Raw genomic sequence first — 14050 nt, 5'->3', positions numbered from 1 at the left:
GGTTGTTCTGCCTTGATATTCTGGGTTATATGGCTGTGTGGAAGGCCCTGGATTATCTGAGGCCCCTTCCACACAGCTGAATAAAATCCCACATTTTCTGCTTTGAACTGGGATATATGGCAGTGTGGACTCTGATATTCCAGTTCAAGCAGATATTGTGGGTTGTTCTGCCTTGATATTCTGAGTTATACGGCTGTATGAAAGAGCTCTAAGTCCACACTGCCGTATATTCTAGTTCAAAGCAGATATTGTGGATTATTCTGCCTTGATATTCTGGGATATAGTGCTGTGTGGAAGGGTCTTCATTGTGCAACTAACCTTTCCCACCACACACACACAAATGGAGGGAGGGAGCCGCACAAAGTTTCAGAAACACTATGTCTGTGGGGAGGAGAGAAAGTGTCTTTTGGTGTGTGTGTGTTTGTTTGTTTTTTTACCCCGTCTAAATATCCCTGCGTCCACACAGCCCTATATCCCATAATACCAAGGCAGAAAACCCCACAATATTTGCTTTGAACTGGGTTACCTGAGTGCACACTCAGATAATGTGGGGTTTTCTGCCTTAATATTCTGTGATATAGGGCTGTCTGAACGGGCTCTAAGACCTAAAGGTGAGTGTGAGAGAAAGAAGGAGGGAATGTGTAAACTGTGTGTGTGTGAGAGAGAGAGAAGGAGGGAGAGAGAGGGACGCGGCGGAGGATGAGGTAAAGCCCCTCGCGCGCGCCTTCAAAGCCCCCTCCTTTTCCCGCGCGCGCTCTCTTCTCTCTCTTTCCCACGCGGACTCCCTGATAGCAGTGTTGGTTGGGCTCCTATTTGGAAGAATCCTCTCTGTCCCGCTCCTTGCTCTTCCCTGACAGGGAACCTGCTGCTGCGGAGGAAGAAGAAGAGGAAGAGTGTGAGTGGGATTGGCCGCCTCTTCTTCTTCTTCGCCGCAGCCTCGCCAGAAAGAGCAGAAGAGCAGCCTTGTCGCCCCTCGCCCGGCTTCAGCGAGGCGGCATGGAGAAGGAGGAGGAAGAGCGGCGAGGACAGCGGCGGAGACGCCTGCCTGACTGACTGACTGGAGAGAGCCGGGCTGCTGAGGAAGAGGAAGAAGGGGCTGCATTGAGAGCGTCGAGTGCAGTCTCTGCCTCCCCTTCCCGCTGAACTTGTTGCTGCTGAGGGGAGAAGGCTGGCCAGGAAGAAGAGCTCTCCACAGCTGCTTCTCCCACCTCCCCACCCACTCCATGCCAACTCCTCTGGCCAGACTTTGCCAGGTGAGGCGACTGCAAAGGGGGGGGGGGGATGGGGGGGTATTGATGGTAGCACAAAGATTGGAGGAGGAGGAGGGGAGAGGAGGAGGGCAAAGGCTGCCCCTTTAAGACACCCGACGCCATTCATTCCCGCCCCTCTCTCAGGGGAAGGAAACATCTGGGCAGGCAACATTTTGGACACTCTTGCGCGCGCGCGCACCCACCCCCTCCCAATTGGAATGGAAGGTTCCCCTGCTTTATTAAGGGGAGCAGCATCAAGTGGCGAGTTGGAGAGGGCGCGAAGGGCGGGAAAGGGAGAAGGGGAGAGAGAAGGGCCCCTTTGAGGCGAGGCACATGCATCCTAAGGGGGCGTGCAGGGCTGGGCTCTGGACCCGCATTTCTTTTTTCACGTGAGGACCCCGCCCCCTGTCATATTTCAGTCGCATCGCTGTCATCTTCGCCAGTGCCAGACTCCCGGACGAACTTCCCCGCCTAAGCTCTCCTCTGCGTGCCCTCGGGTTTTATGTGGCTCATCATAATCTCCTGCGTGGATTGGCCTCCTCTTGATCCCTTTGCGCCCGCTCTCCCCTCTCTCACACTTCCTTGAGCTCGCCATCCTCCAGGGCACCTTTTTGTTGACCTCTGCTCAACTTTGCCCCGAGTCAGCCTAAGGCCAAGCACGGGCAAACTTCGGCCCTCCAGGTGTTTTGGAAGTCAACTCCCACAATTCCTAACAGCCTGAAGCAGGCATGTAGCGGGGGGGGGGGGGGGGGCTCGAGGGGCTTCAGCCCCCCCCCCCGAAATTCTCAGGGTGGTCCGCGAGAAGGCCTTACATTTATTATTTTTAAAAGGTTTGGTAAAGGTTTTCCCCTGACGTTTAGTCCAGTCGTGACCTGTCTGGGGGTTGGTGCTCATCTCCATTTCTAAGCTGAAGAGCCGACGTTGTCCGCAGACACCTCCAAGGTCATGTGGCTGGCATGACTGCATGGAGCATCGTTACCTTCCCGCCAGAGCAGTACCTATTGATCTACTCACATTTGCATGTTTTCGAACTGCTAGGTTGGCAGGAGCTGGGGCTAACAGCAGGCGCTCATTCCACTCCCGGGATTTGAACCTGGCACCTTTTGGTCTGCAAGTTCAGCAGCTCAGCGCTTTAACACACTGTGCCACCAGGGGCCCCTTATTATTTAAACTGTTATGTTTATTCATATCATGATCTGATCACCATGCTCCATATATCAAATATGCATGGGGGTATTGGGGTGATGATACCAAAGGTTTGCTAGACCCTCCCGCACTCAGACCCAGCCACCCCCCCCCCCCCCAAACCAAAATCCCAGCCCCCTCCTAATCAAAATCCTGGCTACGGTCCTGGCCTAAAGACTTTCATAGCCGGGAATCATTGGGGGCCCTTCCACACAGCCCTATATCCCAGAATTTCAATGCAGGAAATCCCACATTATCTGAATGTGGACTCAGGTAACCCAGTTCAAAGAAGATATTGTGGGATTTTCTGCCTTGATATCCTGGGATATAGGGCTGTGTGGAAGGGCCCTGAGTTGCTGTGAGTTTTCCAGGCTGTACGGCCATGTTCCAGAAGCATTCTCTCCTGACATTTCATCTACATCTGTGGCAGGCATCCTCGGAGGTTGTGAAGTCTGTTGGAAACTAGGTAGGTGGGGTTTATATATCTTTGGAAGGTCCAAGGTGGGAGAAAGAACTCTTGTCTGTCTCTGGACTCAACCAGAAAAGTCAGCCATAGCAGAGCAGTTGATGAACCAACCTGAACAAAGCATATTATTGGAGAACACAGAAATGCTGGACCACTCTGACAACCACCCTGTCAGGCTACACAGGGAAGCCTTTGAAATCTTCAAGCATATAGATTTCAACTGAAAAGGAGGAAACCATGAAAATGAACACAATCTGGGCACCAGTATTAAAACACTCTAAAATGAGGACACTCTGAAAACAGGGGAATTCCAGACATGAAATAATTAGGGCCAGCTAACACCTCCCAACAAAGGGTTCCCCCAGACAGGAATCAGCCAGGCTTTGAAGCTGCAAGGCTATTCAGTGCTAATCAAGTGGCTAATTGCAACATTCACAATTGCCTCCACCAGACAAGAGTTCTTTCTCCCACCCTGGACCTTCCACATATATATACACCACACTGATCTAGTTTCTAATATACCTCACAACCTCTGAGGATGCCTGCCATAGATGTCGATGAAACATCAGGAGGGAATGCTTCTGGAACATGAACATACAGCCCGGAAAACTCACAGAAACCCAGTGGGTAGGCTGTGAAAAATTGTGGGGGTTGGAGTAGAAGTTTGCCCATGCCTGACCTAAGGACTCCTCTTTCATTTACAGTCATTTACAGCCTTGTAGACACCTTTTTCAGGCTTCTTTCTTTCCCCACTTCCTCATTACAGCACCCTAGAAGGATCCTAGAATCATAGAATATTAGAGTTGGAAGAGACCACGTGGGCCATCTAGTCCAGGCATGGGTAAACTCTCGAACTTGGGGGCCACATGGCGGGCAACAGCCGGGTGGGCGGACCAGGAGGGAGGAGTTCTCCCCAAGTCTCCTCCCTGCCCTTTCCTCCTCTTCCTTTTGGAGGCAGAAAGTGAAGGAAAGATGGGAAACGTTTGGATCCCAAAAGGTTTGGTCTTGGTCAGGATGAGATCGTGGCAGGGCCGGCCCCACCATAGAGGCCACGTGAGGCGGCCGCCTCGGGCGCAGGTCCCCGGGGGGGCACCGTCAGGCTTCCCCTGCCCCTGCGGGGGGGCGCTTTTCCCCACCCCCTGTGCAGCGCCGGCGGGGGGGGGGGCGCTTTTCTCCACCCCCGCTTAATATTTTAAATTATCTCCGGCCGGCCCTGGATCGTGGACTGGAGAGCCTGTATTACCTACTTCTGATACGGAATCCTAGAATCCTAGAGCTGGAAGAGACCCCTAAGCTATCCAGTCCAACCCCCTGCCATGCAAGAGGGCACAATCAAAGCACTTCCAATAGACAGCCCCTGAGAAGCCTTCAGAGAAGGAGACTCCACCACACTCCCAGACAGTCTGTGTCACTCTCCAACAGCTCATACTCTCAGGAAGTTCTTCCTAGTCTTTTCAGTCAAATCTTTTTCCCTGCCATTTGAAACCATTCCTCCCTTGTGCCCTGGTTTCAGTTTTTCCACTCCCTCCCTCCTCAATGGGACACCCTTTTAAATCTTGAAAGATGGTTCTCATGTTCCCTCTCTACCTTCTCTTCTCTCAGCTGAACATCCCCTAGGAGGAAAGGAGGGAAAAAAGAGAGAAGGAATGGTGGAAGGGAATGGAGGGATGGAGGGAGGGAGGATGAAAGTGAAGGAAGGAAAAAGCGAGAGAGGAAGGAGGAAAGAAGGAAGGAAGGAGAAAGAGGGAAGAAAGGAGGGAGAAAGAGGGAAGGGAGAAAGAGGGAGACAAGGGATAGAGGGAAGGAGGAAGGAAAGAGAGAAAGAAGGATAGGATGGTGAGAGTAGGGGCCTGAGAAAAGAGGCCAAAGGGCTACATTTGGCCCCTGGGCCTGGGTTTGCCACTATCTGATGTAGTCCAACTCCCTGCCATGCAGGAAAAGTACAATCAAATTATCCCTAACAGATAGCCATCCAGCCTCTGTTTCCAAGGAAGGAGCTTCCACCACACTTTGAAGCAGAGAGTTCAACTGTTGAACGGCTCCTAAGGTCAGGAAGTTCTTCTTAATGTTCAGGTGGAATCTCCTTTCCTGTAATGTGAACCCATTGCTCCTCATCCCAGTTTCAAGGGCAGCAGAAAACAAGTCTGCTCCCTCTTCCTTATGACACCCTTTCACATATTTATACATGGCAATCATGTCTCCTCACAATCTTCTCTTCTGCAGGTGAAACATATCCAGTTCTTTAAGACACTCCTCATAGGGCATGATCTCCAGACCTTTGATCATTTTAGTCGCCCTCTTCTGGACACCTTTCTCTGGACATGTGTTAGATCACGCCTCTGTTTCCAGGGGTCCAATGTCATCCTCTTCCCATCTCCCTCATTCTGTCCTCTTAAACGTAAAACGTTGTTCAGCTACCCCCTCCTTTTATCTCATTTTCTTCTGTGTTTTAGGGCATGTGTAGAGGATCCCTAATGAGGCCATTCTAAAAGCCCACCCTTCATCCATAAAGCAGTCTCCGCAGTGCTAACCAAATTTAATTTAACTTCGAACCACTGGGGCATATTTTTGTGGTAGATCATCCCTTCCAAAACCATATTTTACAGCAACTCCTTCTGACTTTCTGCATAGCATTTTAGGGGGTTTAAAAAGCTGTCATAAGAAAAAGGGCTTGGGAAAACCCACTTCAATTAATATAGTTGCAAACACCTGCATTTGAATCCAACAATTTAAATAAATTATGAATTGTGTTTATTATTCATGTGGGACAATCAATGTTAATGGTGTATTACTGAGTAAGAAACTAACTGTAAGATGTGGAGCTCAAGGAGCTCCACTCTGAAAGTCAACAAATTAAGAAAGAAATGAGGAGGAATGCAAATAAGATGTAAGGGTCCTCTTAAATCACGCCTCTGTTTCCAGGGGATCCAGTGTCATTCTCTTCCCATCTTCCTCATTCCTTTCCCTCCTAAATATTACTTCCTGGTGCCTGATCTTCAAAGAAGCTCTTGGTGTCTCTCTTTCTTCTATTCCATTTGATATGACCATGGAGCCCAAAGGTTGGCCTTCTTTGAAAACTTTCAATCAGAGGTTGGATGGCCATCTGTCCAGGGTGATTTGGTTGTGTTTTCCTGCATGGCAGGGGGTTGGGCTGGATGGTCCATGTGATCTCTTCCATCTCTAGGATTCTATGAATGAATGAATGAATGAATGAATGAAATTAATAACAATCGTAGCACAAATTATTATATTCCTAAGTCTCCCTTCCATTAATGATTTTGTTTCCAAAATTTGGCTCAGATGGACACCGAGCAACATTTTGACTCCTCTCCTCCAGGTTTTAGCAGTGGCTTTTCCCTTGTGAGTGAGTGAATGAATGAATATATATATATATGTCAGGCTCACTTCAAAGGACCAGTCTGAACGCAGATCAAAGATAGCTGCTCTCAAATTCAATCTTTATTGAAGAATACATGACTTTGGAAAAGTCGAGAATGACCTAATGTTTACATACATCTAATTTTATCCCTTCTGATGCAACGTAATATCACACGCAAATATCATCATCAAACCCCACCTTCGGGATCACATTTCTACCATGATTTCTATTCCCACACACTACAGCAATTATAATTGTTTATACTTTCAACTCTGAGTTCCCAGGCTCATTTTATCTCCTCCCGCCAGGTGCTTGCAGGGTTGTTTTATGTTATGAAGTCAGATTCAGGGCTTGGAAATTCAGCCCTGGGATCTGGCTCCATGACATGGCGCCCTCGTTTTCTTCGTCCTCCTCTTCGGTTCTTCTTTCATCATAGTTCTGAAACAAATCAAACAATAACTCTATGTGTCCATTTTGTCCAAAGTCCCCATATACTTTTTCAGTAAGCTGCGATGGAATACTGGGTGTATTTTCCCTAAACTTTTTGGCAATGCCAACTGGAAAGTCACTTCATTGATAACACCCTGTATTCTGAATGGTCCAATATATTTGGGGCCCAGTTTTCTTGAAGGTAGCCCCAATTTGATGTTTTGGGTACTTAACCACACTAGATCTCCTTTATTTAATTTATCGCCTTCCACCCTCTTTCTGTCTGCAAACGCTTTATACTTTTTGTGTGCTTCCTTTAAGGATGCAGTCACTTGACTCCAACATTCTAGCATTTGCGTTTTCCACTTCCCTGCCTCTGTTTCCTCATTTTCTGTCCACCTTGGCAACTGGGGTAAAGGTTGTATTTCATACCCGTAAACTACTTCAAAGGGGGTTTTATTTGTTGCTGAATGTATAGTTGAATTAAAGGCTAGTTCCGCAAAAGCCAACCACCTAGACCAGTCATTTTGTCTCAAGTTAGAGTACATTCGAAGGAACTGCCCAAGCGTTTGCTGAGTACGTTCTACCGCCCCGTTTGTCATGGGGTGAAAAGCAGAACTTAGACTCCTTTCTGCTCCTAGCATTTCCAAGAATTTTTCCCAAAATTTTGCTGTGAACTGTACTCCTCTGTCACTGACTACTCTACTGGGACATCCATGTAGTTTGTAAATATGATTTATGTACAATTCGGCTAGTTTCTCAGCCGATGGTAGTTTCGTCAGCGCTATAAAGTGAGCCTGTTTAGAAAACAGGTCTAATACTGTCCAAATATAACGATGTCCTTTGCTAACCGGCAGTTCTCCCACAAAGTCCATAGCTACACATTCCCAAGGTCTGGTAGGTTCCGCTACTGTTTGTAACAATCCCATAGGCTTCCCTCCTCCCGATTTATTTCTGGCACAATCATCACATTGAACAACATGATTCTTTATGTCCTTCCTCATTCCTGGCCACCAACAATGTTTTACTATTGCCTTTGTTGTTTTTGTAATTCCTGTATGACCAGCGCTCTGGTTGTTGTGAAAACGATGCAGAATCTTAATCCTTAATATTGCTGGGATATACAGTTTCTTGTTTACAAACCAAAATCCCCCCTTCTGTTCCCCCTTTTCTGCGTTGGACGCGATCCATTGATCTCCTTCATAAGACTGTTTCAGTTCATTTCCCCAGTTTTCTTCCCCGCCGAGTTCAACAAAAGCCGTGTCCTCCTTTTGGGTTTGTGCTCTTGTCCTGACAGCTAAGCCCCATTGTTTGTCAGAGAATATTGTCCCCTCTTTTGCTGTGGTTATGCCTTCGTGTTGAGGCATGCGTGAAAGAGCATCTGCCAAGACGTTCTGCTTCCTTTCTTCAATACGGTAATTAAATCCTTGACTAAGGGCATAGGGTATTTATTGTCCTTAGTAATTGCGTTTAAATTTCGATAATCAATGCACAATCTTAGGGAGTTGTCTTTCTTTCTCCTAAATAACACTGGGGCCCCGAGAGGAGAATTGGATGGCTTAATGAAGCCTCGCGCCAGGTTTTTATCAATGTATTTCCTCAATTCCTCCTTCTCCTGCACAGACATGGGATACACTTTTGGTTTGGGTAAGTTTGCTCCTGGGGTTATTTCAATTTCTACTTCTATATTCCTTTTGGGAGGCAATTTACTGGCCTCTTTCTGATTGAAAACATCCACAAAGTCTCTGTATTCAGGTGGCAATAGCTGTGGGTCTATTTCCCCTGCTTCATCTTCCTCGTCCTCCTCTTCTGCAATTTTGCTTATCTCCCATTGCATCTGCTGTTCTTTGAATGCTAGGCTTTTTCCTCTCCAATCTACTTCAGGATTTGCCTGTTCGAGCCATGGTATCCCTAATATTACGTGGTATGTGGCAATAGGGGCTATCACAAAGGATATTCTTCCTTCCCATTTGCCTATTTTACATGGGATTCCCCGTATTTCCTTTGTAGATACTTCCCCAGCAGCGACTGATCCATCTAGCTGCGAAAATGCAATTGGGGAGTCAAGCGCCATCTGCTGGCATTTCAGCGCTCCTGCTAACTCCGGGGTTATAATATTTCTAGAACACCCACAATCCACAAATGCCTTGCAGGTGGCCCGATTTTCTAGCCCTGAGAGGCAGATTGGCACTACTATCATGCGGTTGTCCCGACTCACCAGTTTTTCTGAAGATTCTGGGGCCTGCACCTCCTCTTCCGCGCGCCTCCCGGTTGCTGGCTTGGGCTTTGGGGCTTTTGGCGGCTCCCCCTTCCGGGCCCAGCATTCTGCTGCTCGATGGCCCGTCTTCCCACATACAAAGCATCCCGGTTTAGGTTTGTTGTCGTCTCCTCTGGAGGGAATCCCCGGCCTCCCTCCGGGTCTTTCCTGCTTCCTCGTTTCTCCTCGACCCCTCGCCACCGGTCTTTGCTGGCCGCTGCCGCTCCTGAAGCGCTTTACTTGGGCCAGGGTGGATTCGACGCGCCCCGCTAGTTGAATCCATCCCTGGAGCGTTTCGGGGTCGTCTCTGTGCGCTGCCCAGCTGAAAATCTCGGGGCGTAGTCCCTCTTTAAATAATTCCACTTTGGTCACTTCAGACCATTCTGGTACCCTTTCCGCGAGGTGAAGGAATTCCTCTGCGTACTCGGGCACTGTTTTGTCCCTCTGCTTTATTCCTTTCAGCTGGTCTCGAGCCCTCAATTGCTCTAGCCGGTCTCTGAACCGGTTTTCCAGTGCGGCGAGGAAGCGGGGCACTGACCTCAGGCATGGGTCGCGTCTGGCATGAAGCTGCACATACCAGCTGGCTGCTCCTCGCTTTAGTGTGTTGCCGATGGCTCGAACCCTGCTTGCCTCGGAGGGGAATGTGTGTGCATTGTCTTCCATGTATCCTCTGATGCTAATTAGAAAAAAGTTCAGTTCATCTGATTCCCCTCCGTATTCTAGTTTGAGATCTTCCCTTCTAGGCATCCATTCTGCAGCCCGTTGATGCTGTCTGGGAGGCATGGGGAAGGGTTGCATCAGGTTTCCTCGGGCGGCTCCTTGGAACACGCCGCGCCCCACTCCGGTGGTCATTCTGCGCGGCTCCCGAAAGTCTGCCGCCGCTGTCGGCTCTTCCGCCCATCCGCATACTGGCCTTGCTGTAGCCCCCTCATCTCGCCTTTCCTCGTCGTACGGCACATCCTCCTCCTCTTCCTGGATCCCCCGCTCCTCTCCGCCTTCGTCTGCCAATCCACTGGACCCGATCCTTGGCCCCAGTGGCCTTTCCACCCCGACGCCCATTCGGGGGGTTGGGAGCTCTGTTGGAGATGGCGGCCTCAGAGTTCCCAGGGCTCGCTGACGCTCCACTTCTCGCGCCATTCTGTCCCGGAACTCCAGCTCCCGCCAGTATTCCTCATCTCCCTCGTCCCTTGCCGCCACGGGACTCTGCGTTGACGCTCGCTGGCCCCTCTGGCTCCAATCTCCTTCTTTACTTGGTTCTCTCTCGGCGCCATATCGGCTGGGCTCCTTTTGGAGATTCTCTTCCAATAATGGCACCAATCTCCCCACGGTTTCCGACAGCCTGGATAAATTAGTTTCCAGGATGGATAACCGCAGGGCCACGGTCTCCGGCATACTTCCTCCAGATCCCCAACTGGTTTCTGCAGCCGCAGAGACGCCTCTTCCTCCCCTGGGAATTCTCTGGGTCACGCCGTTCGGCCTGGGGTACCCCGTAGAGGAAGCTATGGCTTGCAGCGTTTCTTCTCTCTTCGGCCGGGCCCCTTGCAAAGGTCTCTCTGCCCCATTTGGGCTTTGATCTCCTTCTTCACTCATTATCACTTCACTGCGAATTCCGCAGGAGGGTGAGAAATGGATTCTCGACTTTAATGTCAGGCTCACTTCAAAGGACCAGTCTGAACGCAGATCAAAGATAGCTGCTCTCAAATTCAATCTTTATTGAAGAATACATGACTTTGGAAAAGTCGAGAATGACCTAATGTTTACATACATCTAATTTTATCCCTTCTGATGCAACGTAATATCACACGCAAATATCATCATCAAACCCCACCTTCGGGATCACATTTCTACCATGATTTCTATTCCCACACACTACAGCAATTATAATTGTTTATACTTTCAACTCTGAGTTCCCAGGCTCATTTTATCTCCTCCCGCCAGGTGCTTGCAGGGTTGTTTTATGTTATGAAGTCAGATTCAGGGCTTGGAAATTCAGCCCTGGGATCTGGCTCCATGACATATATATATATATATATATATATATATATATATATATATATATATTCCCCCCTTTGATCTATTTATATATGTCTCTATCTCTATATCTATCCCTTTTAATGTTTTTAAATTCCTTTACCTTCCCTAAGGAGGTTCGATTCTCCCACCTAAACACTATCTTCATCTAAATACCCACCTGTTTGTCTAGAAGGATGCTGTTTGTCAGTACCATTTTCATGTGTCTCTGTTTGTTAACGCTGTTTTTTCCTAATGTTAGAGGGCAGTCATTATCCATCTGCCCTGTTTCCTTAGAACAGGAATAGTCTGAAGATGGTAAGTGGTTGTTATGATGAGATATCATTGATCAGGATGAAGGGAATCAGCTGTTTTATTCAGAGGGGATATATTCTTCACATCTCCTTTCTAAACCTGCTGAAATGGGGAGAAAATCAGCAAGTATTTCTCTAGCAGTACTAGTGGATAAATTTACTCAAGACGACACAGATTTTTGTCTTTCCTCTTACCTCACTTCCTGGCCAGCTGTTGTAAGACTATGTGGGAGGAGATCTGAATTGGTATTTTAAGCACAGTTCCCAGAATCAGTCTAGAACAGAAAACTTCCTAGCCAGGAGTTGTGCCTTTCAACTGTCAGACTTGTTTCTTACTGCTTACCTGACCTGACAGGCTGCTGATTAACTATTGGAAACTATTGCTCTGTGTTGCCACATTTGGATCTTTCCTTATTGCCACCAACTATTGAGAAAGGCTGCACTTCAGATAAGGAGAAGAGTATGTGACAACTGCTCATGTCCCATAGACTGTTAGGGTATTAAATCAAATGTCCTTAAGTAATATGAATGATAGAGAGAGCAGTGACAGGTTGAGGAAGATAACACAACATGACCAGAGAAAAATGAACAAGTTTTTATTCTTTTAAAACAACAAATGTCCTAACCTCTTGATATATTTGTTTTTAGTTTTAGTAGAAGCAAGAGCAGTACAACTAAGCAGCTGAGACAATGGCGGCAGGAGTGGCAGCATGGTTGCCTTTTGCTCGGGCAGCAGCCATAGGATGGATGCCAGTGGCCACAAGCCCGATGCCGAATGCCCCCCGACAGGAGAGAAAGCGGAGCCAGGACTCCCTGATTATATTGAATGTGAGTGGCACCCAGTTCCAGACCTGGCTGGATACCCTGGAACGTTATCCAGACACGCTGCTGGGCAGTTCAGAGAGGGATTTCTTCTACCACCCAGAGACACAGCAATACTTTTTTGATCGGGACCCTGACATCTTCCGACATATCCTCAATTTCTATCGAACAGGGAAGCTCCATTACCCCCGTCAAGAATGCATTTCAGCCTATGATGAGGAGCTAGCCTTCTTTGGTATTATCCCTGAGATCATTGGTGATTGCTGTTATGAGGAATACAAGGATCGGCGACGGGAAAATGCTGAACGTCTTCAGGATGATGCTGATCAGGATAATGCTGGCGAATGTAATCTGCCCTCCATGACAGCTCGGGAAAGGATGTGGCGGGCCTTTGAGAATCCACACACCAGCACGCTGGCCCTGGTCTTTTACTATGTAACGGGCTTCTTCATTGCAGTTTCTGTCATTGCCAATGTGGTGGAGACAGTACCCTGTGGGGTAAGTCCTGGTGCCATCAAGGAGCTATCCTGTGGAGAGCGCTATGATGTAGCTTTCTTCTGCCTGGATACAGCATGTGTCATGATCTTCACGGTTGAATACCTGTTGCGTCTGGTGGCTGCTCCCAGTCGTTACAAGTTTGCGCGTAGTGTCATGAGCATCATTGATGTTGTGGCCATTATGCCCTATTACATTGGTCTTGTCATGACCAACAATGAGGATGTCAGTGGGGCCTTTGTAACATTGCGTGTCTTCCGGGTCTTCCGGATCTTTAAGTTTTCCCGCCACTCACAGGGTTTGCGCATCCTGGGCTACACTCTGAAAAGCTGTGCATCAGAGCTTGGCTTTCTCCTGTTTTCTCTCACTATGGCCATCATAATCTTTGCTACAGTCATGTTCTATGCTGAGAAAGGCTCTACATCCAGCAAATTCACCAGCATTCCTGCTGCTTTCTGGTATACCATTGTCACTATGACCACTCTAGGGTAAGTCTGTATGAAGTTTCATTATTGGCTGGCCAATAAGTAAACAGCTGGATTGTTTTTATAGGTCTTAAAAGTGTGGTGTAGAAAGTGGTGACACCCACTTATGGCCAGATGAAAGAAATGCTCACAATCTATAATGCTGATACACAGAAATACACCATCTCTGAATTGATCTAAAGTATTGCAGTATGGCAGTAATGGGAAGATCTCTGTCGAATGCTTTAATTTTCACATTTTAATTTGCTCAAGTAATTAGACTACAGTATTAACCTCTCAAAGTAGTACCACCTGTTTTCCTTTCATAGTTAGAATTTAAAAAGGAAGTGAAATGTGCTCTGTGATGACATGAGTTCAGATATTATGCATTTGCTCTCCTTTGCCCTGTATATCAAGATTATATTTGTTATTGTATTGTAGTTTATTGTTTATGTATAAACTTTTCTTGACTTCCAGGGGGCGGGGTTGCTAATGCAGTACTCCAAGAAGATCACAACTGTCATGATAGCTATAAATTTAGATGCATCTCTCTTAACATTAGGGTCTCAAAATGAGATGTTATGATATTGTGCAAATGTTACTTTTCAAAATATTTATGAAATATTATTCTAATTATAAATACAAACTGCTGATGAGTTTGAAAATACCACAATTAGCATTTAAATGTCCTGTCATGTTGAAATGTATGTGGAAAGGATACTAATTTATCAAGAGGATGAATAGCTGGTGTTATGATATGTTTCTGAAGATAGAGTCGTACAACTGTATTTGCTTAAGGAAGAATATTTTACAACACAATGTAAGTTTGAATGGAAATACATTGTGGTTAAACTTTAATCTCCTCTTGCAATCAGTGATGCTGATTTGGCCTGAGGAGGTAAGTTAATTTTAGAAACATATTCTTCATTTTAATCGAAGGCCTTGGAATAATGTATTCAAAGAAAACACCCTATTCATT

General features: G+C 47.2%; 1 protein-coding gene across 1 annotated transcript in view; it reads left to right on the top strand.

The window, feature by feature from the left end:
• Window positions 1–583: 583 nt before the first annotated feature.
• kcnd2 (potassium voltage-gated channel subfamily D member 2) overlaps window positions 584–14050 on the top strand; it is a 396909-nt gene continuing 383442 nt past the window's right edge. Inside the window, exons 1-2 of the mRNA XM_003221219.4 lie at window positions 584–1253; window positions 11939–13095. Of these exons, the coding sequence (XP_003221267.1) occupies window positions 11981–13095 (1115 nt within the window). The 5' untranslated portion in view covers window positions 584–1253; window positions 11939–11980. The remainder of the gene's footprint in view (window positions 1254–11938; window positions 13096–14050) is intronic.

Source organism: Anolis carolinensis, chromosome 5, assembly GCF_035594765.1.
Source record: "Anolis carolinensis isolate JA03-04 chromosome 5, rAnoCar3.1.pri, whole genome shotgun sequence".
Classification (NCBI taxonomy): Eukaryota; Metazoa; Chordata; class Lepidosauria; order Squamata; family Dactyloidae; genus Anolis; species Anolis carolinensis.
Note: the sequence above shows the minus strand (reverse complement) of the source record. Positions and strands in the feature narration are given on the sequence as shown.